The sequence below is a fragment of the Pristiophorus japonicus genome, chromosome 1, assembly GCF_044704955.1.
Source record: "Pristiophorus japonicus isolate sPriJap1 chromosome 1, sPriJap1.hap1, whole genome shotgun sequence".
Classification (NCBI taxonomy): domain Eukaryota; kingdom Metazoa; phylum Chordata; class Chondrichthyes; family Pristiophoridae; genus Pristiophorus; species Pristiophorus japonicus.
In genome coordinates this window covers 280,840,148-280,867,653 of record NC_091977.1, presented here as the reverse complement: position 1 = coordinate 280,867,653, position 27,506 = coordinate 280,840,148, and the positions used below count along the sequence as shown (strand labels likewise).

Below are 27,506 nucleotides of genomic sequence, written 5' to 3'. Positions count from 1 at the left end.
TATAGTCTGTGTGAATGATTCATAATAAATTTAATTATTTTGTTTTGAATCTTTGCTTTGTGGTGGCTTTCATTTCAGCTTTGTGTCCAGGAGAACGTGGTGATGTTCTGTGACAGAGGGACAGTGTGATGACGATGTGGTTGATGAGGATGTGGTGAGCAACGGGGATCTGAGGTTTCATTCACTGGAATCAGCATCTGATGCGGCGTTCACAGACAGCCTGTGCTAAGGGGGGGGATTTGCTGCCCGTTTTCACCCTTCCTCCTCATCCTTCCTCTTCCTGAGGCGTCCCACAATCCCTGGTGGCAAGGGCTGTGCCCTCATGATGGCCACCATGAAATGGGACACCCACTCTGCCGAGTACTGGAAGGCGCCTCCTGTTTCTCTCTGCTCAGAGAGAAGAAAACTTGGTCCCTTCTCCTGATGTAGAGAACCTCAGTGAACTCCTGGATGCAGCGATGGATGGCGAACTGGGAGATGTTAGCTATGTCCCCTGCTGCAGACTGGAAGGAACCATTTGCGAAGAAATTGAGGGCCACGGTGACCTTGAGCATCACGAATGTAACCTGTTACAATAAGATTTGTGTCACAATGAGAATTGTGAATTTGCAGTGAGCTTGAGAGTCTTAGCCCATTTCTTCTGGGCTTTAACATAGAAATGCTCTTAATTTAGCAGTAATTGTCATGTTCAGATATCACACAGTTGGATTGGTATGGTAACTAGAAGCATCAGTCTGCATCTAACTCACGCTATCTGAAATGAAAATTGTTGATGCCAACACATCCTCGCTGGGAGAATCACAAAAAATAATTCCTCCCACCCCCTGCCCAATCATGATGCTGAGCTTCCGGTCACCTGTCACTTTAATTCTCCGCTCCACTCCCAATCTGACCCCTCTGTCCTGGCCTCGTACACTGTTCCAATGAAACTCGACGCAAGCTCGAGGAACAGAACCTCATCTTTCGTTTAGACACTTTACAGCCTTCTGGAGTCGACAGAGAGTTCAGCAATTTCAGACCATAACTTCTGCCCCATTTTTTTTTCTTCTTTTCTGTTTTTTTTCTCTTTCCCACACAGCTGTTGATGATTCTGCCATCTCCATTTACACCCTGACAATTACACTCATCCTGTGTTCCTTAACTTGCCCCATTACCATCTCTTTTCACCTCGTAACATCAGCCCCTTTTGTCATTTAATCTCTCCTGCCTTCCACCCTATCACAGACCTTCCCTTTTGTTCTTTCCTCCCCTCCCCCTGTCCCTACCCTTGCTTAAAAACTGTTACATCTCTAACATTTTCCAGTTCTGACAAAGTGTCATCGACTTGAAATGTTAACTCTGTTTCTCTCTCCATAGATGCTGCCTGACCTGCTGAGTATTTCCAGCATTTTCAGTTTTTATTTCAGATTCCAGCATCTGTAGTATTTTGCTTTTGTAAAATATAGATGTGCCCTGTTACATTATCAAAATATAGTTTCAAAGCCCAATGTAAATTGCCCCACTGGAGCTCAATGATTAGCTGAACCATATGTAACAGGAAGGTCCCGGATTCAATCCCCAGTCTGTGCCGACGTTGGGCGAGAACATGGCTCCGCTGTGATGCTCCTCCCTGCTTCATAGTCAAATAGCTTGCTGACATTCACCATCAACTCTTACACATGAATGGTGGCTACTTAAAGAAGGTGCTGGAGACAATAAAAATGAGAAAAAGATGCTTTGAAAGAACCATGTATCTATATATAGTATTTATTTGTATACATCTGATTTATCAGCTACATTATTCCATTGCTATTTAATTGAAAAATATTTTTCAACAGATGTGATAATACAAAAGACAACAGGTTATATTAGTTATTTCAGAAACTTTGCATATCAGGGATCTTCACACAATTGCTTAGATAGTAAAACAGCACAAAGGCACTCCCGACATGTCAGAGAATCGTAGCATTTCAAGAAACTTTCTGATGGGAACAACCTAATTACGATAATTGGACGGAAAACGATCCTTCTCACTGAGCCACTTTGGTGACTCATCTCAGTTAAGTACAGTCATCGTGTAAAATCTATTACAGGTATTCGATATTCTTGTTCCTTCTTTCAGAAGCACACCTGGCATTTTGAAAAAGAACATTTTCTAACTGGAAGAACAACATGCTCAGCCAGATACTATTGCTCATGTCATATTGGGTAACATGTATCCAATCAGAATCCTCACCCAACCAGCCCAAAACAAAAATAAAAGTTTACTTATGACAAACAGAGAAACCTACTGCTTCACATTTAGCATTTTGGGCACAACAAACAATATTTGTTTTGGTCTGTTGATATTCCCGCGTCTCAGGTATTGTAATACAATTTATCAGACCCATATAAAAATCTCCAACCAAATTGATGCTTTGAACACAAAACAAGTACGACTAAAGGAAAGTAGTAGTATAAAGGTTACTACAGTATGATTGAACTGCAATAGTCCCCTAGGCTAGAAAGTCCTTTGTGAGTTACACTTGTCCCAGGCACATTGTGGGTGCACAACCTTGCCCAAGAGATAAATGCAATTTGTGGGAGATATTTAGCCACACATCTCTAACATAGTAAAGTTTCATTCTCTTTAGGCAGAGAGTGGGGAGTGGTTCAAGCACATTTAAGGAGAGGCTTGATGCATACATGAGAGAAAAGGAAATTGAGAGATTATGGAGGCAAAGTGGCAAGAGGTAATTAGAATGGGAGAAGGCTTGTGTGGAGTATAAATACCGGCATAGTCCAGTTGGACCAGTTTCTGTGCTATGATATTCTATGTAATTCTTCAAGTGAACTGCCCATTCGTCATTATCGCATCGGCAACCACCCCTACAATCTGAATGCTGACATTTTCCGAAACAAGAATACTATCTGGCAGTCAACACCGAGTGCTATTTCAAGGACACGGCCTTGCTTATAATGTGGCCTCAAAAACATTCTTGTTCGAATACTCTATAAATTTAACAATAATAGCTACTTAGTGTTAAAAATGGAATGGAGAGAAGGTTACTCAAATCTCAAACTGTATCTTAACGGCTCACATGCATAGTTTTAAACTAGTGCTTCCTGGGAAGCATCAGAATAAGCTACAATGTTGATTTTCAACCATCCGAATATTTAAAATCACAGGAGTATCAAAAGTGGACAAATATTCACGAGTGCTGTGGGACAAGGTATAAAGCAGATGCAAAGGATTTGCTTTGCCGATGTTAAAGGGGCAGACATGAGTCTAATAGCAGATTGGTTACAGGCTGCCCCACTGCCAACTGGAAAGAAAATACTTGACTTAACTTGCCATGCTTTGCATCTGCTTTACACCAGAAAAATGGGTGCAAAGCCCAACAGTTTCTACTTCAGAGTCCCTTCAAAGAAAGTAACACAAATTAGTAAAAAAAACCTGAAAATTGTAATAGGTTGCAATCAATATGAAATAGTGCCATTATCTCCTTTATATGTTGTGTTCAATGATCTGTTGCATAAAGTCGATATAGGAGGGCCACAGACATGCCTGCTATTGCTGGGATTATCCAACTGTACCACCAACTGCAAGAACAGAACAGTCACAGAATCAGAAACATGATAATGGAGAAGTCACTTTTCTTAACTATAAACACTTGGTTAGGATATCTCCACTTTAAGCAAAAGCTGCCATTACAAATTGCACCTCATGGTTCATGAGTAAATTCTCCCGATTGAGACCTTGAGTATAAAGAAAGCATTTATGAAATTGGTGCAAATGACAGTGCAAATCTTTCTCTCCTCCCCCACCCCCTGCCTCAGGTTCATTCCCGGGTCTGTGTGGAGTTAACTGGTCCCAACCATTAAAAAGTGGAGGGGGTGGGGGAGAAGAGGTGAAAAGAGGTGGCGATGGGAATGCTGCAAGGACAGAATTCTACGAATGAAATAAATCAAACTGATACAATTTACCTGAAAAAATTAGCAAAAGAAAAACAAACTTAGATAGAAAACACTGAAGAATCAAGCTTAAAATTGCTAGAATGGAGTAAAATATTGATGAATGATGCATGGCCATCAGGTCATCGACAATTTAACAAAGAAAACTTGTTAGATTTTGATTTATAAACATGTAATGGCACAAGCATGAGGCCAGAATGCATGGTCACATGAATATTGACAAACACTTTACTTAAACTTCATTTAATATCTGATGCTACAATACACTTTGACAGAAAAATATTAACTGCGTTGAAAATAAAGGCTAATTGCCAACAGAGACAATTTTTACCTTGATTCAGACTCCAGTATGATGACGTTTGGCTTCTGTAATGGAAAGACCAAGGAGTTAATTCATGATGAACAGTGTCAAGCAGGCATAGAAACATAGTAGGCCATTTGGCCCTTCGAGCCTGCACCACCATTCAATAAGATCATGGCTGATCATTCACCTCAGTAATCCTTTCTTGCTTTCTCTCCATATCCCTTGATCCCTTTAGCCGTAAGGGCCATATCTAATTCCCTCTTGAATATATCCAATGAACTGGCATCAACAACTGTCTGTGGTACGGAATTCCACAGGTTAACAACTCTCCGAGTGAAGAAGTTTCTCCTCAACTCAGTCCTAAATGGCCTACCCCTTATCTTAAGACTGTGTCTTCTGGTTCTGGACTTCCCCATCATCGGGAATATTCTTCCCGCATCTAACCTTTCCAGTCCCGTCAGAATTTTATATGTTTCTATGAGATCCCCTCTCATCCTTCAAAACTCCAGTGAATACAGGCCCAGTCGATCCATCTCTCCTCATATGTCAGTCCTGCCATCCCTGGAATCAGTCTGGTGAACATTCGCTGTACATCCTCAATAGCAAGAACGTCCTTCCTCAGATTAGGAGACCAAAACTGAAAACAATATTCCAGGTGAGGCCTCACCAAGGCCCTGTACAACTACAGTAAGACCTCCCTGCTCCTATACTCAAATCCCCTAGCTATGAAGGCCAACATACCATTTGCCTTCTTCACCACCTGCTGTACCTGCATGCCAACTTTCAGTGACTGATGTACCATGACATCCAGGTTTCGTTGCACCTCCCCTTTTCCTAATCTGCCACCATTCAGTTAATATTCTGCCTTCGTATTTTTGCCCCCAAAATGGATAACCTCACACTTATCCACATTATACAGCATCTGCCATGCATTTGCCCACTCACCTAATGTGTCCCAGTCACCCTGCAGCCTCTTAGCATCCTCCTCACAGCTCACACCGCCACCCAGCTTAGTGTCATCTGCAAGCTTGGAGATATTACACTCAATTCCTTCATCTAAAATCATTAATGTATATTGTACATAGCTGGGGTACCAGCACTGAGCCCTGCAGCACCCCACTCGTCACTGCCTGCCGTTCTGAAAATGACCCATTTATCCCGACTCTCTGCTTCCTGTCTGCCAACCAGTTCTCTATCCACGTCAGTATATTACCCCCAATACCATGTGCTTTAATTTTGCACACCAATCTCTTGTGTGGGACCTTGTCAAAATCCTTTTGAAAGTCCAAATGCATCACATCCACTGGTTCTCCCTTGTCCACTCTACTAGTTACATCCTCAAAAAATTCCAGAAGACTTGTCAAGCAGGATTTCCCTTTCATAAATCCATGCTGACTTGGACTGATCCTGTCACTGCTTTCCAAATGCGCTGCTATTTCATCTTTAATAATTGATTCCAACATTTTCCCCACTACTGATGTCAGGCTAACCAGTCTATAATTACCCGTTTTCTCTCTCCCTCCTTTTTTAAAAGGTGGTGTTACATTAGCTACCGTCCAGTCCAGAGGAACTGATTAAGAGTCGATAGACTGTTGAAAATGATCACCAATGCATCCACTATTTCTCGGGCCACTTCCTTAAGTACTCTGGGATGCAGACTATCAGGCTCCAGGGATTTATCGGCCTTCAATCCCATCAATTTCCCAAACACAATTTCCCGCCTAATAAGGATTTCCTTCAGTTCCTCCTTCTCAAGACCCTTGCTCCCTCAGTATTTTCAGAAGAAGGTTATTTGTGTCTTCCTTCGTGAAGACAGAACCAAAGTATTTGTTCAATTGGTCTGCCATTTCTTTGTTCCCCATTATAAATTCACCTGAATCTGGCTGCAAGGGACCTACGCTTGTCTTCACTAAACTTTTTCTCTTCACATATCTATAGAAGCTTTTGCAGTCAGTTTTTATGTTTTCAGCAAGCTTCCTCTCAGACTCTATTTTTCCCCTCCTAATTAAACCCTTTGCCCTTCTCTGCTGAATTCTAAATTTCTCCCAATCCTCAGGTTTGCTGCTTTTTCTGGCCAATTCACATGCCTCTTCCTTGGATTTAATACTATCCTAATTTCCCTTATTAGCCACAGTTGAGCCACCTTCCCAGTTTTATTTTTACTCCAGACAGGGATGTACAATTGTTGAAGTTCATCCATGTGATCTTTAAATGTTTGCCATTGCTTATTCACCGTCAACCATTTAAGTATCATTTGCCAGTATATTCTAGCCAATTCACATCTCATACCATCGAAGTTACCGTTCTTTAAGTTCAGGACCCTAGTCTCTGAATTAACTGTGTCATTCTCCATCTTAATAAAGAATTCTACCATATTATGGACACTCTTTCCCAAGGGGCCTCGCACAAGATTGCTAATTAGTCCTTTCTCATTACACATCACCCAGTCTAGGATGGCCAGCCCTCCAGTTGGTTCCTTGATGTATTGATCTAGGAAATCATCCCCAATACACTCCAGGAAATCCTCCTCCACCGTACTGCTACCAGTTTGGTTAGCCCAATCTATATGTAGATTAAAGTCGCCCATGATAACTGCTGTAACTTTATTGCACGCATCCCTAATTTCTTGTTTGATGCTGTCCCCAACCTCACTAGTAGTGCTTGGTGGTCTATACACAACTTGCACTAGCGTTTTCTGCTCTTTGGTATTCCGCAGCTCCACCCACACAGATTCCACATCATCCAAGCTAATGTCCTTTCTTACTATTGCGTTAATTTCCTCTTTAACCAGCAACGCTACCCCACCTTCTGTTCCTCTCTGCCTATCCTTCCTAAATGTTGAATACCCCTGGATGTTGAGTTCCCAGCCTTGGTCTCCGTGATGCCAATTATATCATATTCATTAATTGCTGCCTGTGCAGTTAATTTGTCCACCTTATTCCGAATACTCCTCGCATTGAGGCACAGAGCCTTCAGGCTTGTCTTTTTAACACACTTTGCCCCTTTAGAATTTTGCTGTAATGTGGTCCTTTTTGATTTTTGCCTTGGGTTTCTCTGCCCTCCACTTTTACTTTTCTTCTTTCTATGTTTTGCTTCTGCCCCCTACAGATTTGACCTGCAGAAAAAACAAAACTAGCATGCAGAAAGTTACCAGTTGCACTAGCTTTTCTACACATGGTAGGCCCCAAATACATTTCAGGGCCTTTCATTTCAATTATTGCTCATTTCTAGTCATTATTGTAACAAATAATTAAATCTAAAAGTAGGGATTTAAATCCAAAAGGAATTGGAAATTACAAAAAGGGATATTAAACCTAAACAGAAACCGCTTCACAGCCCAGCAGCTGGGAGATGGCCAACAGGAATGTCAGCTTAATAAGGGCAGGCTGACACGGGGACGCTGACACAGGGACGGCTAACACAGGGATGAATATCCCCAGATATTAAATTGATAAGGGAGAACCACCACAGAATGGTCAAATAAACAAAGTACTCCTCGGGAGATTCGAAGTCAGACAGCATGGAGCCAGTGAAGCCAACAAAGCTACGGGATAAGAACATAAGAATTAGGAACAGGAGTAGGCCATCTAGCCCCTCGAGCCTGCTCCGCCATTCAACAAGATCATGGCTGATCTGGCCGTGGACTCAGCTCCACTTACCCGCCTGCTCCCCGTAACCCTTAATTCCCTTATTGGTTAAAAATCTATCTATCTGTGATTTGAATACATTCAATGAGCTAGCCTCAACTGCTTCCTTGGGCAGAGAATTCCACAGATTCACAACCATCTGGGAGAAGAAATTCCTTCTCAACTCGGTTTTAAATTGGCTCCCCGGTATTTTGAGGCTGTGCCCCCTAGTTCTAGTCTCCCCGACCAGTGGAAACAACCTCTCTGCCTCTATCTTGTCTATCCCTTTCATTATTTTTAAATGTTTCTATAAGATCACCCCTCATCCTTCTGAACTCCAATGAGTAAAGACCCAGTCTACTCAATCTATCATCGTAAGGTAACCCTCTCATCTCCGGAATCAGCCTAGTGAATCGTCTCTGTACCCCCTCCAACGTCAGTATATCCTTCCTTAAGTAAGGTGACCAAAACTGCACGCAGTACTCCAGGTGCGGCCTCACCAATACCCTATATAGTTGCAGCAGGACCTCCCTGCTTTTGTACTCCATCCCTCTCGCAATGAAGGCCAACATTCCATTCGCCTTCCTGATTACCTGCTGCATCTGCAAACTAACTTTTTGGGATTCATGCACAAGGACCCCCAGGTCCCTCTGCACCGCAGCATGTTGTAATTTCTCCCCATTCAAATAATATTCCCTTTTACTGTTTTTTTTCCCCCAAGGTGGATGACCTCACATTTTCTGACATTGGATTCCATCTGCCAAACCTTAGCCTATTCGCTTAACCTATCTAAATCTCGGATGGAATCCCCACTGAGACATTGAAGTATGGCGGAGAGGCACTGTTGGTGCAAATACATGACCTCATCTCCCTCATCTGGAAGGAGGAGTGCATGCTGGGAGATCTCAGAGATGCAGTGATCATTACCATCTTCAAAAAAAGGGGACAAGTCCGACTGTGGCAACTACAGAGGAATCTCCGTTATCAGCCACTGTGAAAGTCGTCGCTAGAGTCCTCCTCAACCATCTTCTCCCTGTGGAGCTTCATCTCAGAGTCACATTGCAGATTTCGTCCCCTATGGGGCAAAATGGAAATGATTTTTCAGCGTGACAGCTGCAGGAAAAATGCAGGGAACAGCGCCAGCCCTTATACATGGCCTTCTTCGACCAAAGGCCTTTGACACGGTCAACCGCGAGGGTCTATGGAGCGTCCTCCTCTGTTTCAGATGCCCCCAAACGTTAGTCAACATCCTCCCCCTGCTCCACAATGACATTCAGGCCGTGATCCTTACCAATGGATCCATTACAGACCCAATCCATGTCCGGACCTGGGTCAAACAGGGCCGCGTCATCTCCCCAACCCTATTCTCAATCTTCCTCGCTGCCATGCTCCTCCTCAGTCAACAAGCTCCCCGCTGGAGAGAAACTAAACTATAGAGCCAGTGGGAACCTGTTCAACCTTCGCTGTCTCCAGGCCAGGTCCAAGACCACCCCAACCTCTGTCCTCGAGCTACAGTACGCGGACCGATGCCTGCGTCTGCACACATATAGAGGTTGAACTCCAGGACATAGTCGACGTATTTACTGAGGCGAACGAAAGCGTGGGCCTTACGCTAAACATCCGTAAGACAAAGGTCCTCTACCAGCCTGTCCTCGGCGAACTGCACTGCCCCAGAGTCATCAAGATCCACCGTGGACCATTTCCCATACCTCAGGAGCCTCTTATCAACAAGAGCAGACATTGACGACGAGATTCAATACCGCCTCCCCTGCGCCAGTGCAGCCTTCGGCCGCCTGAGGAAAAGAGTGTTTGAAGACCAGGCCCTCAAATTTGCCACTGAGCTCATGGTCTACAGGGCTGTAGTAATACCCGCCCTCCTGTATGGCTCAGAGACATGGACCATATACAGTAGACATCTGTCTCAAGTCGTTAAAGAAATACCACCAACGATGCCTCCGCAAGATTCTACAAATCCCCTGGGAGGACAGACGCACCAACATTAGCATCCTCGACCAGGCCAACATCCCCAGCATTGAAGCACTGACCATACGTGATCAGCTCCACTGGGCAGGCCACATCGTTCGCATGCCAGACACGAGACTCCCAAAGCAAGCGCTCTACTTGGAACTCCTTCACAGCAAACAAGCCAAAGGTGGGCAGAGGAAACGTTACAAGGACACCCTCAAAGCCTCCCTGATAAAGTGCAACATTCCCACTGACACCTGGGAGTCCCTAGCCAAAGACCGCCCTAAGTGGAGGAAGTGCATCCGGGAGGGCGCTGAACACCTAGATCCCAGAAATCAAGCGCAGACAGTGGAAAGAGCATGCGGCAAACCTGTCCCACCTTCCCTTACCCTCAACGACTATCTGTCCCACCTGTGACAGGGACTGTGGCTCTCGTATTGGACTGTTCAACCACCTAAGGACTCATTTTAAGAGTGGAAGAAAGTCTTTCTTGATTTTGAGGGACTGCCTATAATGAAAGTGTCTTTAAGAAATATAATTAGGCGATCAGCACAGAGATAAGGAAGGACTGTCAGTTAGATGGGAAGGGACTGCCAGAGATGCCTTCTCCCTGGTAATTGGACTATAGGATGGGTGAAAGTTGATTGACATCAGGTATCCACCAGCCCATCGAAATAAAGTATAAAAATGGGTGAGTGAGAGGGGAAACAGACAGTTCGGGCAGAGGCTTTCTCATGGTGGATTATTGCTGGCTGAATAGCCTAACATTTCGGTTAAATCTAAACCTCTGAGGTGGGTCAATGTTGGCTAATGGCCTTATACCTCCAACAGCTCGAGGAACAACCCAACAGAGGTGACCGATGCTGCAGGCTGCAGGGATCCACCAATCGGAGACCACCGCTATGCCTCGCCTGCGTCTGTCTGTTTGTGTGTACTTCCTGTCGTTCGACTCCACGCAGACTGTTCTCAACTTTCCCGGGTTGTATTTCTATTGTACCTGTCTTATCTGGATGTAGTATCTGATTATACTTTAAAACTGTAGCTCTTTAATAAAATACCGTACAAATCCCAAGGCCCTTTGGGTATCTGTGTATGGCCTGTGATCCTAATCTTACATTATATAGGGATACAGTAGTGTCATGGTTATGTTCCTGGATTAGTAATTGAAATAATAATCTAGAGAACGCAAGTTCAAATCCCACCATGGCAGATTGCGAATTTGAATTCAGTTTTTTTAAATCTGGAAATAAAAAGATCAGTAAATCTGAGCATGAAGCTGTTGGATCATTCTAAAATCCCAAGTGGTTCACTAATATCCTTGTTTTCAAATCCCTCCATGGCCTTGTACCTCCCTATCTCTCTAATCTCCTCCGGCCCCACAACCCCACCACACCACCCCCCCACCCCATTATTTTTATAAAACAGCACAGCCGTGATTCATGTACAAGACGATTCCTTACTTTTCAACCCATTTTATTTCACCTTTACCCCCCGCCCCCTCGAAAACTTTCAACTGCAGAAGCAGCTTTATCTTCAAGCAGCAGGAGACAAATTCTCCATGGTGTCACATCAGTGATTACATCCACACCAATACACTAAACTTTGTTTAACGTGCTACATAGAGTGCAGTAGGGGACTGGCATGGAGGAGAATAGAGCGGAAGCCCAACACTGCACAGTGTAATAAGCATGGCATGGGATTTTTGCCTCATGCCACTCCTGCCAATTTTTCAGCAGATCTGGGGAGGGTACCTGGGCGTATGCAAACTACACACAAATGGCAGAAACACAGCCTTCGCTTGCTTTCTGCCATTTGTATCCTTCATATGCCGGACAAAAAATGTCGCCTTTGTAAGTCCAGCATTCAAAGAAAGGCCTGTGCAAACATGCTCAGAGCACATCTGCGTACATGCTCCTTTACCAAGATTAGCTGCCTCTCATTCTTAAATACAGGCAGTTCATCAGGTTGCCTCTTCTTCCCACTGTAGCAGGCTTCAAAATGTGCCGCTACAGGTCCCCAGCCCCAGGCCAGTGCAACTCCCAGGTGGAGGCCAGGAAGCCCACCTTCCATATGTAACCAATGCCAGGGCTGAGGTTGGAGAGCAATTCCAAAGTAGACAGAAGTTCTGTTCTGCCAGATATGCGCTATCTGTAGTTTTTTTTTAAAAAAGAGCACTTTCTTTAGAAAATATCCCTCCAGCTCGTCTGTTCTACTTTTCAGTTATATTTGCTTTAAAACAAACATGCAAGTAGGAAGATTCAAAATTATTTTTTCTTTTCGAAGTTGTGTACATGCCACATATACTTGCTCTGTAGCTGTTACTTGCTATGTGTTGGGCTCCCATGAGCAGGTAGAGTCATAGAAATTTACAGCACGGAAGGAGGCAATTTTGGCCCATCGTGTCTGCACCGGCCGTCAAAGAGCTATCCAGCCTAATCCCACTTTCCAGCTCTAGGTCCGTAGCCCTGTAGGTTACAGCACTTCAAGTGCACATCAAAAACATTCTTGTTCTAATACTGAATAGATTTAATATTAGCTACTCTGTTAAAAATGGAATGGAGAGATGTGGTGAGGTTTCTGCCTCTACCACCCTTTCAGGCAGTGAGTTCCAGACCCCCACCACCCTCTGGGTGAATGATATTCCCCTCAAATCCCCTCTAAACCTCTGACCAATCACTTTAAATCTCTGCCCATAGACAACAATCCTGAATATATTTCTTATACATGGAATGCAACCTAATTTTGAACTACATCCCTTGAAATCTGCCAACTGCTTGCAAGATATCACATTAGATTTTGACACTCATGACTACTGCTGATTATGTACAACAAACAATAGTTCCAACAGAAGCAAGATCACCTTACCTTTGGCTCCTCAAAAGCAGTTCTGTCATCCTGGTATAAGAAAGATGAAACAAGTGAATATTAAAACTTGAATTTGAAAATCTAGCAGCCTTGTCTCAAAGAATTCAATTCAAGAGATACCGATTGAACCAAGTTTTAAACCCGATTATCTGGGACCTACACCTACCTCTCCATTTTATACTATTTGTTAAAAACTGGTATATTCATGTACCCAATTATATAGATGAGCTCCTGAAGATCTTAGAACACACTTTCAGCAACCCCCAGTTGAGATTAGTTCTTATAAACGACCTGAACTTGGGTATAAAGGGTCAGAATATCAAAATTTGCAGAGGACACTAAAATAGGGAGGTGACAGCAAGTAACTTTAGGAGTGCAGACAAATTGGTAGATTGGGATGCAAAAGGAAATTTCATGCAGAGAAATGTGAGGTGATAAACATTTTGGGAAGAATTAGTGTGTACTAAATTATACACTAAATGGAAAATCTAAAGCAAGTCAGGAAGAACATTTCTACTCAGTAAAATGATAACTAGACAACATAAATTTCAGATCAACTCCGTAAGAACAGAGGCTGAGGAAGGGAGAATTTTTTTTTAATGCTGAAGATTTTTAGGACAATACCGTACCAGAAACAGGGATGGCAGCAGAATCCACAATAGCTTTTTACAGAGCCAAGCGATTAAATATTTTGAACAGAGAGACTTGCGTTTATATAGCGCCTTTCATGACCTCAGGACATCCCAAAGTGCTTTACAGGCAATAAAGCACTTTTTAATAAGAACATAAGAAATAGGAACAGGAGTAGGCCATATGGCCCCTTGAGCCTGCTCTGCCATTCAATAAGATCATGGCTGATCTGATCATAGATTCAGCTCCACTTCCCTGCCCGCTCCCCATAACCCTTTATCCTCTTATTGTTTAAGAAACTGTCTATTTCTGTCTCAAATTTATTCAATGTCCCAGCGAATTCCACAGATTTATAATCCTCAGAAAAGAAATTTCTCCTCATCAGTTTTAAATGGGCTACCACTTATTCTAAGCTCATGTCCTCTAGTTCGAGTCTCCCCTATCAGTGGAAACATCCTCTCTGAATCCACCTTGTCAAGCCCCCTCATAATCTTATACCTTTCGATAAGATCATCTCTCATTCTTCTGAATTCCAATGAGTAGAGGCTTAACCTACTCAACCTTTCCTCATAAGTCAACACCCTCATCTCCAGAATCAACCTAGTGAACCTTCTCTGAACTGCCTCCAAAGCAAATATATCCTTTCGTAAATATGGAAACCAAAACTGCACGCAATATTCCAGGTGTGGCCTCACCAATACCCTGTACAGCTGCAGCAAGACTTCCCTGTTTTTAATACTCCATCCCCTTTGCAATAAAGGCCAAGATACCATTGGCCTTCCTGATCACTTGCTGTACCTGCATACTATCCTTTTGTGTTTCGTGCACAAGTACCCCAGGTCCCACTGTACTGCAGTACTTTGCAATCTTTCTCCATTTAAATAATAGCTTGCTCTTTGATGTTTTTTCTGCCAAAGTGCATGAACTTGTGGTGAAGGTGCTCCCACAGTGCTGTTAGGGAGGTAATTCCAGGATTTTGACCTGGTGCCGATAAAGGAACGGCGATATATTTCCAAGTCAGGATGGTGTGGAACTTGGAGGGGAACTTGCAAGTGATGGTGCTCCTATGCGCCTGCTGCGCTTGTCCTTCTAGGTGATAGAGGTCACAGGTTTAGGAGGTGCTGCCGCCGAAGAAGCCTTGGCGAGTTGCTGCAGTGCATCTTTAAGATGGTACACACTGCTGCCACGGTGCACCAGTGCTGGAGGGAGTGAATGTTAAAGGTGGTGGATGGGGTGTCAATCAAGTGGGCTTTGTCTTGGATGGTGTCGAGCTTCTTGAGTGTTGTTGGAGCTGCATTCATCAAGGCAAGTGGAGAGTATTCTATCACACTACTAACTTGTGCCTTGCAGATGGACAGACTTTGGGGAGTCAGGAGGCAAGACACTTGCCGCAACCCCCAGGATGTTGATGGTGGGGAATTCGGCGATGGTAATACTGTTGAATGTCAAGGGGCGGTGGTTAGTCGCTTGCTTGTTGGAGACGATCACTGCTTGGCATTTGTGAGGCACGAATGCTACTTGCCACGTATCAGTTCAAGCCTGAATGTTGTCCAGGTTTTGCGGACCGCATGAGGGCATGGACTGTTCCATGATTTGTGGAGATGCAAATGGAACTGAACAATGTAAAAGCAAGGAAGCTATTCTCTGAGTGAATGCTGCCATGAGTGCGGCTTGTAAAATTTCAGGCCTACATATCTTGAGTTTCCACATTTAAATTAATGAACAGAAAATCAAAGGCTTCAGGCTGGTGATTTTTTGATCAGTGATCCCTGTGAGTACCCGACCACAGAATTAGCACTTATAAATCGGCAAAACTTATACTAAGGATTTATAATGCACTAGGCAGACTGCACTGAGAATATTGTGTTCAGATTTGGCCAGTGCACTACATTTAAAAGATACGCTGCGATTAGAAAGGATTCAGAAAAAAGGAACAAGACTGATAAATGGGATAGGCTGCAAGGAAAGATTAGAAAAGTTTAAACAGTATAAAATAAAGGGGTTAAAGAGGGACCTCATCAAAAGTATAGTCTGGCTCCCTGTCCTCGCACATATCTTGCCACTACCTCTCAGAAGAGAAGTCGCAAATAATTGGGCCCGAAAGCAAATTCAAAACTATCAATGAAGATCTCCAGAAGCTCCCAATATGTTGCATTACGTCAGGGATTCCTTGCTGGTTGGCAGTCAAAACAATTTCCTGCATTACAACAATGGTACACTTCCAAAGTATTTCATTGGCTATAAAGTGCTTTGGGATGCCCCGAGTCATGAAAGGCACTATATAAATGCAAGTCTTCTTATTCACTCCCTATTACCAGAGACCATAGAGTGGATGATGAACTTGCACATCGATATTTTATGTTGTTTTCCAAGCTGCCATATGAAAGTAGATTGAAGTACACTCCCACCCTATATATCGGGTGCATTTGTGTGAATGCGATTTGCCTATTAAACACAATGGGCGGTATAACGCGGTACTCCTGTTAAAAGGTTCCTATGTGGAAAGAAGCTTCACCAAGATGTTTTCCTTTGTTGGGCTCTCTGTCCCCGACAGTTGAAGAGTTCTTTGGCAACATCCAGTTTGCCATTGCAACAAGTCCCGAGGAACAAAACAGCAACAGCACCCCTCATTTCAACTAAAGGCGAATCTACACAATGACGAACAGAATGCAGCAGCCGAGTTACTGGTGGAAAGCTACAGCGCCATAGATTTTCACAACATGCGGCTGGGCATGCACCTCTCCATTTTTGCTGGCACTTCGGTCATCATGAAATGCTGGTTACAAGGCAACTTTGATGTGCAACCTAATGCGTGAATGAACCTCCTTACTGCCGGACCATAGACCTCATCAAGGACTTCACGCTCCGCAGTGCCAACCTCACCCTGCCAACTGGACAACCATTTAAACTTCACTCGTACAATAACCCAGGGGAGTATGCACAGCTGCTTGTGCACACAAAAAACAGAGGAACTAAGATGCCACAAGGTTAATTGGCAACTTCGGAATTGATATTAATGCAAATGGCTAATGGGTTTCAGGTTTTGGCCATTATAAGCGACGGCCCATTTTAAATCTGGACGTTTTAATTGGTGGGGACTGTACGTAAAATAGAAAATAGTTGTTGACCTCTCTGCTAAGGGAAATAGGCCCTTTCTATCCACCATATCTAGGCCCCTCATAATTTTATACACCTCAATGAGGTCTCCCCTCAGCCTTCTCTGTTCCAAGGAAAACAAATCCAGCCTATCCAATCTGTCCTCATAGCCAAGATTCTCCATTCCCGGCAACATCCTAATAAATCTCTTCTGTACCCTCTCCAGTGCAATCATGTTATTCAATGTTAAACAGAATAATCTACCAAGCTGTGTAAGAGAGTCAAAAATAGTGGAATGATTCAAAATAAGATGTTATGATAAGAAAGCTAATGTTCGAGAGAGATGAAGCATAGTTGAAACCAGCATTCGCGTCTTCGATTCACTTTCAGCGTTCTCCTGGTTGGTCTCTCATTTGTCCCCCTCCATAAACCAGTTTACCAATCCTCTGCTGCCCTTACCTTGCCACATCATCAAGTCTCGCCCACCCATCACACCTGTCCTTCTGAGCTGCGTGGGCTCAAAGTCACACAATTCCTCAAATTTAAAATTCTCATCTCTGCGTTTAAGTCTCTCCATAGTTTCACCTCTAGCCATTTCGGTCATCTCAAGTTCCAACAACCCCACTTCACAAACTCTCCGTTCCCGAGACCTTGGCCTCCTGTACATCTCACCTGCCTTTGCCCCATCAATAGTGACCGTTCCTTCAGGTGCTTAGGTCAGTCATTCTGTGACTCCTTCCCTAAGCCTTTCCACCTCTACTTCCCTCTCCCCCATTAAGGTCTTCTTTAAAATCCACTTCTAACTAAGCTTTCAGTCATCCCTCCTAACTTTTCTCTCTCTCTCTCACTTTGGCTTGACATCGATGTTCTTTTTCTTCATGCCTCTGAACATTCTTCTACTTTAAGAGCACTACATCAATACAGAAACATAGAAAATAGGTGGAGGAGTAAGCCATTCGGCCCTTCGAGCCTGCACCGCCATTCAATAAGATCATGGCTGATCTTTCATGTCAGTACCCCTTTCCTGCTTTCTCTCCATACCCCTTGATCCCTTTAGCTGTAAGGGCCATATCTAACTCCTTTTTGAATATATCCAATGAACTGGCATCAACAACTCTCTGCGGTAGGGAATTCCACAGGATAACAACTGTGAGTGAAGAAGTTTCTCTCATCTCAGACCTAAATGGCTTACCCCTTATCCTTAGACTGTGTCACCTGGTTCTGGACTTCCCAAACATCGGAAACATTCTTCCTGCATCTAATCTGTCCAGTCCAGTCAGAATTTTATATGTTTTTATGAGATCCCCTCTCATCCTTCTAAACTCCAGTGAATACAGGCCCAGTCGATCCAGTCTCTCCTCATATGTCAGTCCTGCCATCCCGGAAATCAGTCTGGTGAATCTTCATTGCACTCCCTCAACAGCAAGAACGTTCTTCCTCAGATTAGCAGACCAAAACTGAACACAATATTCCAGGTGAGGCCTCACCAAGGCACTGTACAACTGCAATAAGACCTCCCTGCTCCTATACTCAAAGCCCCTAGCTACGAAGGCCAATATACCATTTGCCTTCTTCACCGCCTGCTGTACCTGCATGCCAACTTAAACAGTTTTGTTTTTTTAAGATGGGTCAATGACCGTAATCTCTAATTCTTTGTTTATATAAAAGCAATGTGAGAAGAACACAAAAAATCTGCAAAAAGACAAACAGGCCAAGTGAGTGGGCAAAAATTTGGCAGATGGAGTATAATGTCGGAAAGTGCGAGGTCATGCACTTTGGCAGAAAAAAAATCAAAGAGCAAGTTATTATTTAAATGGAGAAAGATTGCAAAGTGCCGCAGTACAGCAGGACCTGGGGATACTTGTGCATGAAACACAAAAGGATAGTATGCAGGTACAGCAAGTGATCAGGAAGGCCAATGGTATCTTGGCCTTTATTGCAAAGGGGATGGGGTTTAAAAGCCGAGAAGTCTTGCTACGGCTATATAAGGTATTGGTGAGGCCACACTTGGAATACTGCATGCAGTTTTGGTTTCCATATTTACAAAAGGATATACTTGCTTTGGAGGCAGTTCAGAGAAGGTTCACTAGGTTGATTCCGGGGATGAGGGGTTTGATTTATGAGGAAAGGTTGAGTAGGTTGGGCCTCTAATTATTGGAATTCAGAAGAATGAGAGGTGATCTTATTGAAACGTATAAGATTATGAGGGGGCTTGACAAGGTGGATGTATAGAGGATGTTTCCACTGATGGGGGAGACTAGAACTGGGGGGCATGATCTTAGAAAAAGGGGCCGCCCATTTAAAACAGAGATGAGGAGAAATTTCTTCTCTGAGGGTTGTGGATCTGTGGAATTTGCTGCCTCAGAGAGCTGTGGAAGCTGGGACATTGAATAAATTTAAGACAGAAATAGATAGTCTCTTAAATGATAAGGGGATAAGAGGTTATGGAGCGTGGGCAGGGAAGTGGACCCGAGTCCATGATCAGATCAGCCATGATATTATTGAATGGCGGAGCAGGCTCAAGGGGCCGTATGGCCTACTCCTGTTGCTATTTCTTATGTTCTTATGCAAGTGCTACAAATCTAACAGATTACAGGACTCACAGGATGAAGTTCTCCTATGAGGTATCGTTTGGTCATTTCTCGTGCATCAGTAGAATGTCCAACATCATCAAAGGCTTCTGAAGCATCACCCCCTGCTTGCTCCTTCAATACTTCTGCGCCACCTGGATGCTGCAAAACATGAGAGATTCAGGATTGGCAACTTAACTTGAGGAAACGGAAGTATTATTTACACATGCACTTGCATCCAAAAATATAGAATCTTTGGACTCAATTTTGGCCAGGAGTCGCTGTTTTTTTTGGAGTAGGCTGCTTTTCCTGGCGTAACTTAAACGTCCCCAGTTTCCCCAATCAATTTGCCCCAGCGTAACTCATTTAGTTATGTTTTTCTCAAAAGTGGGTGTTACCAGCCACCTACACCAGTTCTGGCCATTTAGGCAACTTTGGCCAGCTAACAGTTATGTGGCCCCTGAGAAAACCCTTGCGGAGAGTTAAAGAAATCGGCGCAGGTAAGTACATCGGAGTCCATTTGAACTGAGATAGGGGCAGGAAGCGGAGAGGACTTGGACCTGAACCAACCAAGCCTTAGCGAACAGACTTGCAAAACCACCCTTCCTTCGCACAATTAAAATAATAAGAAATAAAAAATTAAAGTTCTACCTTCAGCATCAAACTGCAATTCACCTTTCTGCACTCGGCCCAGGACTCTCAGAACGCATGCAGGAGAACTCACAGAATTCACCGGCAGGCAGGAAAACTCAGAGATCGTACTGGGAGGTCACTCGGCCTGGGCTAGGGGCGGGAACGATTGGAAGTAAAAATAAGAAGCACTTAAACCTACTCCATTGGGCCTAACTTGTAATTACTCCAAGATGCATTTAAATTTCAAATCTGCCAAGATCCCGGTCATATTACTTTTAGAATAAAGGTTTCCTAGGTCCAGAAAATAATTTATTTATTAGAGTAATAAAATGTCAGGTTAAACTTAGAGGTTCCTTATTAACAACGCTGTATAATGTATTTTACCTTGATGTCATTTGGCAGCAGAAGAATTGCTGGGTAAAGACAAAACTCATTTCATCTGACCTCTCCTTATTAAAAGTCTTTATCTGTCTCCGTTCAGTGTTGTGCCTCAGTAACCTTCCTCATAGGAGGAGCTGGCTATTGTTTTCAGAACAGTGTCCGATCGGTAATGGCCAATTGCCAACTCGCAGCGCTACTGTGTATGCATGGACATCACCATTCTTCACTGCACACGTGCAAACGTCCCTGCACATTTTCCAGCGCAGAACGCAGGCTCCACTCCCCGAGTCGACTAGCCGTGCTGCGCAGCTGCAGTGAAGAGGCCAAACAGCAGCTAAAGTTGCAACATTTTTTTCCAGCACATCTCCGAACGTACATAAGTGGTGCAACTCAGGTAAGTACGCTGAAAAACGGGCTCGGCCAAAATTGAGCCCATAGAATGGTTACAGCACAGAAGAGGGCCAATCAGCCCGTCAGTCCCATGCCGACACTCATCTAGTCCCACTCCCCCACCCTTTCCACATAGCCCTGCAATTTTTTTTCCTTCATATACTTAATCCAACTCCCTTTTGAAAGATAAAATTGAGTCTGCCTCCATCACCCTTTCAGGCAGGGCATTCCAGATCTTAACCACTCGTTGCGTAAAAAAGTTTTTTCTTACGTCGCCTTTGGTTCTTTTGCCAATCACCTTAAATCTGTGACCTCTGGTTCTCGACCCCTCCACCAATGTCTATCCACTCTATCCAGACCCCTCATGATTTTGAACACCTCTATCAAATTTCCTCTCAACTTTCTCTGCACTAAGGAGAACAACTCCAGCTTCTCCAGTCTATCAACGTAACTGATGTCCCTCATCCCTGAAAAAAGTAGAATATGTAGGGAGAACATTCCCAACCAACTTAAAAACAAACTCCGAAACAATTCTCCCTTGTATTTGCAGTGTCCCATTTATTCCTCAATGGACACATCACGCAGTCACAGAAGACAAAGTGCCCGTGAACTGATCTGTCCTTTTAATTAGGAGAAATTCTCAATTTGTTCCTTCCCTAGATTCACGTTAAATTTCCGGCACACTGGTAGAATACCACTGCTCAACCATCCCAATCTAATCCTTCCGCAAAAGAATTTCTAAATTGATGCCTCATCGAGATGTTCCTGTGGAATTGCTCTTAGTTGGTTGATTGCAATATTTAATGTGATGCCACTTTTCCAAAATGAGGATTTTGTTAAATCTTTATCACTGGACGATATGCGCAGGCAGGCAAAATAAATCAGAAGTGCACTTTAAAACAAATCAATGTACAGAATCACTTTCAGATTTAGACAAATATTAGTAAGTTCTACAAGATTGGGTCTGTTTAGATCTAGCGGAAATATCAACCGATTTGTATGATTCCTACCACCAAAGGAGATCCAACATCTTGATAGTTATAGAGGCCCTTGGCAGTCTTCTATAACACATTTGCAGTTTTATTTTTGCCTCAGTCTGACTGTGGCATCATGAGGTACAGGATCAGCATGCTCTCGGTAAGCTCTCATCACAATCTATGGTAGTGCTCTATTGTTTAAAGGAATTATTCCAAATCGCTAAATTGATTTAACCAGGAAATAAATTAGCACCAACAATAGATTGCAAAAGACAAAAGAGAGTCCATAGCAATTGCAACCCGTGAACAAAATATTTTTGCAACTGGGAATACTGTATCTAAACTGCAGCTAGTAAACCAGAAGGAGGGAGGGGGTGTAAGGATACAAGAACATAAGTACACAAGAATTAGGAGCAGGAGTAGGCCATTCGGCCCATTGAGCCTGCTCTACCATTCAATTAGATCATGGCTGATCTTCGACCTCAACTCCACTTTCCTGCACCATCCCCATATCCCTCGATTCCTTTAATATTCAAAAATCTATCGATCTCTGTCTTGAAAGTATTCAATGACTGAGAATCCACAGCCCTCTAGGGTAGAGAATTCCAAAGATTCAGCACCCTCTGAGTGAAGAGATTTGTCTTCATCCCAGTCCTAAATGACTGACCTCCTTATTCTGAGACTGCGACCCCTGGTTCTAGACTCCCCAGCTAGAGGAAACATCCTCCGTGCATCAACCCGGTCAAGCCCTGTAAGAATTTTGTATGTTTCAATTAGATCACCTCTCAATCTTGTAAGATCTGGAGAACATCGGCCTAGTTTACTCAATCTCTCCTCATAGGACAATCCCCCCCCCATCCCAGGAATCATTCTGGTGAACCTTCATTGCACTCCCTCAGTGGCAAGTATATCCTTCCTTAGGTAAGGTGACAAAAACTGTATACAAGAAGAAAAGAACTCTTTCAAAATTAAACATAAAAGATACAAGCACTGCTACAATGTTTTTCATTTTGTTCAAAACTAGAAACCCAAGAGGGCGACATTACATAGCTCCAGCTTCCAGGCATGAACTGGGCGCAGGGCATGGTTCCTGCACTGGAACTGGTGGGTCCAAGGTTGGATTGAAATCGGGCCTCTGGGCTCATGGAAATTTTGTACTGTTGCCAGAAGGTAGGTCCTATTGGAGCGGGGGGTGGGGGGTGGTGGTGGTGATCGAGAGGGAAGGGAAGGAGCAAATGGAGTCCAGCAACTGTCTTCGGAACTGCTGTGGAGCGAGTAGGAGCACTCCATCTCCTCCCGGCTCCACATACAGGTGCTTATATATATATTTTTTAAGCTTACCTTTCTGGTGGCAACTGCCATTGGTCCCTTTAAGAACGGCTGGTTAGAGTCTGGCGCCAATTGCTCTCGGGGCAGCCCAAGTTCAGGAAGGGGTCCTGAAACAGGCACTAAGGCTCCTATTTGTACACGGAAAAGCTGAATGGCCATTTCAGGGGAGGGCCCCGTATGCCTATACCAATATGGCGGGTGCGAGGGCCCTGTACGCCTATACCAATATAGCGGGTGCAAGGGCCCTGTACGCCCATACCAATATGGCGGGTGCAAGGGCCCTGTACACTATAGCAATGTGACAGGTGGTACACCTACGTATGTGTACGCGCAAACTGCCCGCTATAATGGCCACTTAGGTTAATAGACAGGAAAGAAAGCAATCAGAATAAGTCAAACCCAGCTTCACTATTCCTACAAGCCAGTAAGAGAGCATTATTGTAAAACAGGGCACCAATGCACCGGACTGGGAGGAGAAATAAAACTTTTAAAACAAAGAGGGGAGAAAGTGAGCAAAAAAAGTACAATAAATAGTGAGAAACATTTTTTCTCAGGAAATATTTGGACTTGTTCCATTTATTTTTCTTGGCTTTTTGTTTATTTGATCACCTCACTTTCTCCCCTTTCCACCCTCTCCTGAAGGTATCAACTCGTGCGGATTCCAGCAGTTCTTCAGTAGCTCAATCAGGCACCCATTAATTATCAGCAGGCTACAATCAAGCCAACCTTGACAACTGAGTAAAGCCGATTAGCAACTTCCAGCAGCTCCCCCACCCACCACGCCGTCCCCAGTATAAACCCTTATACGTGAAACAATCAGTCTCACAGGCTTTGTAACTTAAGCTGTAGGTGTACTCAACATTCCTTCACTCAAATAAAAAAGCAAACAATAACTAAATACTGGAAACACAAAGCAGGCCAAGTCAGCATATGCAGAGGGAAAAGGCAGATCAATGGCCAGGCATTTCCTGGGAGCTGCTCCTTACAGTGCAGTGGGGGCCCTATTTATGTAACCGGGGTTTCTGCCGCACTTGTCAAAGTTACAGTGGTTGGAGTGGGAGCAGCTCAGGAGGAAATTACCAGACAGTGTTTCAGGCAGGGTCCTTCTTCAAAATTCTTTACTCGTGCATGAAAGCCTGAAGTGGGTATTCCAACTGTTGAAGACATTAAAATTGGTGGCATATTTGTAGGCAGGGATGTGGGAAGAGGGGGTTCAGGGGCAATATTCCCACTAATTTTATTATTGGGCCACATTGCGCACCCTTTCAAATTACCGCATATGGACGTTTTTTTATAACGTTGAGCAGCCTGCAAGGCCGCGCAGTTTAAAGGGAACATTGGTCACGGGCATGCTCCCCAGAAAGGTTTGATGCTTTACAGTAAAAATAGTACATTCTGGTTATTTTTAAACACTTCTACAATTTAAAATGTTTAATCCAATGGACAAAGTAAAAAAGACAGTGAAATTGGATGTTCTGATTGCAAACAGACCAATCACACCATCGTCTTCCTAAAAATTACCATCAACAGTCAATCCCCTATTCAACTTCCCTCACCTCAGTCAGAGATACTTTACCCCATCCAACTCCTCATTCTTTCATGGAAAGAAAGACTTGCATTTATATAGCGCCTTTTCACAACCACCAGACGTCTCAAAGCGCTTTTCAGCGAATGAAGTACTTTTGGAGTGTAGTCACTGTTGTAATATAATGTAAGAGACAATGGGGGGGGAATATTAACCACTGCGAGGTGGGGTTTCAAAAATCGGTAAATATGTTAAACCCGACCTCAACTCGCCACAAACGTTTCTACTTCTGGTTTAACTGCGGCAGGATAGGGGATGATCGAGTAATCCACTGAGGAGAGGCGGGTTAGTGATTATAATGTTTAAATGAGGTCCTGTTCCTCAGATTCTTTCAGCCATTTTAAATTTAACAGTGGCCGGCTGGGTTTCCCACGGCTCGGGAAACCCGGCAACAAAAGCCTGCTCCAGCAGCTATTAGAGCACTGCTTGTGGGCCAGGCAGAGCAGGAGTGCTTCCCCCAGCCCTCCAAGCAAATCTTCCATCGATCATCTGACCCCTTGTCAACCCCACCTTGTGATCTTCAGAACGCCCAGCCTTGCCTAGATCTTTACCAATTGCCGGGGACCATCCCCAAATGCTGACACAAGGATCGGGGCCTCAAAACTGATAGTTGCCATGTATGAGACTATCAATTGTGTGAGTGTCAGCTGTGGCTCAGTGGGTAGCACACTCATCTCTGAGTCAGAAGTTTGTGGGTTCAAGTCCCACTCCAGGGGCTTGAGCACATAAACCTAGGCTGACAATCCAGTGCAGTGCTGAGGGAGCGCTGCACTGTCGGAGCTGCTGACTTTCATACAAAACGTTAAACTTCTGCCCTCTCAGGTAGATATAAAAGATTCCATGGCACTATTTCAAAGAAGAACAGGGGAGTTATCCCCGGTTTCCTGACCAATATTTATTCCTCAAACAAAAAAAACAACAGATTATCTGATCATTATCACATTGCTGTTTATGAGAGCTTACTCTGTGCAAATTGGCTGCCGCATTTCCGACATTACAACGGTGACTACACTCCAAAAAGTACTAAATTGGCTGTAAAGCACTTCGAGACATCCGGTGGTCATGAAAGGCGCTATATAAAATCCAAGTCTTCCTTTTATCACACACACATTCGAGCTTAACCTTGTTCTCCAGCAGAATGTTACAAAAGAGAAATTGGAAAACAAAGCTTTATATTCCCATTCCCTCTCTAAATAAACAAGTAATTGAAAAAAGCAACTTTTTCAAAGCAGTGCAATATAATATTTATTTTATAAACACTGCTTATAGATACATACACAACACCACAACACAACCAACTTTAGACCACCAGAGCTGTTCGCCAGGGTGTAACAGTGCTGGTTATAAGTGGTCCAAACGCCTTGCATTCAGGTGTGTACCTGCACTGTCCAAGATCTGATTACCAAATAGACTAGAGTTTGTATCTTTCACAAGTGCGCTCACATGCACTTCTCAATCTTTCCATAAATAACAACTTGTTTTATATAGCGCTTCGCAGGAGTGCTTAAAATCAAAATAAATAAATTTGACACCGAGCCACATAAGAAATTATGGCAGCTGACCAAAAGCTCGGTCAAAGAGGTAGGTTTTAAGAAGTGTCTTGAAGGAGGAGAAAGAGGTAGAGGGGCGGAGAGGTTTAGGCAGGGAGTTCCAGAGCTTAAGGCCCAGGCAGCAGAAGGCTACAATCAGGGCTGCTCAAGGGCAGAATTTGAGGAGCGCAGATATCTTGGTGGGTTGTGAGGCTGAATGAGATTACAAAGCTAAGGAGGGGGCGAGACCATGGAGGGATTTGAAAACAAGGTGAGAATTTTTAAAATCGCGGTGTTGCTTAACCGGGAGCCAATGTAGGTCGGCGAGCACAGGGGTGATGGGTGAACGGGACTTGGTGCGTGTTAGGACAGATTGAAAAAGACTATAATGAGACAAGACCAGGTACAAATCGGTTAGCTGCATTATTTTACAAACAGCTAGCAAACATACAGACCAACAATTGTAAACCAACCTCCCTTACTTCACTCAATATCTATCCTTCAAAAATTAAAACAAAAATAAATCACGTGCCCTGTCCATTTTGTGGGCGGATGTGTTTTAGGAAAGACCTTATTTTCTAGGCCAATTCTAAGCCCATGCCTACTTCTCACAGTCTCTCACTTAAAAACTTGTGTCCATTCTCTTCACATGTTCCTAGTAAGTTGGATGGATATCCGTCAGCTTTGTTCCCCATTCACTGATTCGCCAATTAATCTATCAACAAATCAAGCTACCTCTTATTCCATCTTTGAAGTATAGGTCGAAATAAACAATCTCTTGCTATTCTCAAAATGAATAAGGACTATCCGAAGCTTAATGAGCCGGAGATGAATCAACTGACTCTCACTGTTTCCGTCTGAATTAGACCGCGAGCTATGATATTCGACAAACCTGCGCATCTGGCTGTAATGCTCATCTTCACTGCCTAGCCCATTAAACAATAAAGCCTTTGCCCAAGTGGCTGCAGCCTGTGGTACAAATTCACTTTGTTTGAAAGCACAACACATTAAAAAAAAACCTTCCCACAAAGAAAATAAATTAATGGTTACACCTGGGTCCGAAATTGCCCCCTTTAAGGCCCAGAGGCAGAAGGCGCAACCCATCTGCAATTGCCTCCAGGGCGGGGGCGGCAGAAAGGACTTTCCGCCCTTCCTGGCGCTCCGACCCCTGGTCAGCCACACGCTGACCCCTTTTCTGTCCCATGGGGGAAATTGCCCCGTGGGAGTCCGGTCACTGCAGGGCGGTGCCCCGACAACTTCACAAGGCAGATGCTGCCAGTGGCTGGGTGGTGCCTCTGGCCTGGTCGAACCCTTCCCTGGTGGCCCAGTGGGCACCGTGGAGGCCTCACACAGCCTTGCAGTGTCCCTCCCCTTTAACTGAGAGAAGTTGCTACGCGTCAGCGTGGCGCTAAGTGACATCGCCCGCCTTCCGCACTGCTCCTCACTCTCTTCCACCCCGTTCATTTTTTAGCAACAAAAAGGCCGAATTTCAACCATTCTCCGCCCCATCTATTCTGGCAGTAATTCTTCATTTAATTTGAATTATCTGCCCCAAACGGGGCATAGGGCAACTTCCAGCCCCTGGTCTCTAACCTGCGACATGAAAAAATGGAAGGCATGCTTATTAATTAAAGCACATGGGCTAGAAATTGCCCTCTGCCCTAATTGGGACATAATTAGAATTAAATGAATA

General features: G+C 43.9%; 1 protein-coding gene across 1 annotated transcript in view; it reads right to left on the bottom strand.

Moving 5' to 3' along the window:
- Positions 1 to 1,730: 1,730 nt before the first annotated feature.
- The window catches only part of cyb5a (cytochrome b5 type A (microsomal)), a 41,018-nt gene continuing 15,242 nt past the window's right edge, over positions 1,731 to 27,506 (bottom strand). Inside the window, exons 2-5 of the mRNA XM_070872413.1 lie at positions 19,023 to 19,151; positions 12,694 to 12,723; positions 4,265 to 4,299; positions 1,731 to 3,561 (exon numbers count right to left, since the gene is read on the bottom strand). Of these exons, the coding sequence (XP_070728514.1) occupies positions 3,480 to 3,561; positions 4,265 to 4,299; positions 12,694 to 12,723; positions 19,023 to 19,151 (276 nt within the window). The 3' untranslated portion in view covers positions 1,731 to 3,479. The remainder of the gene's footprint in view (positions 3,562 to 4,264; positions 4,300 to 12,693; positions 12,724 to 19,022; positions 19,152 to 27,506) is intronic.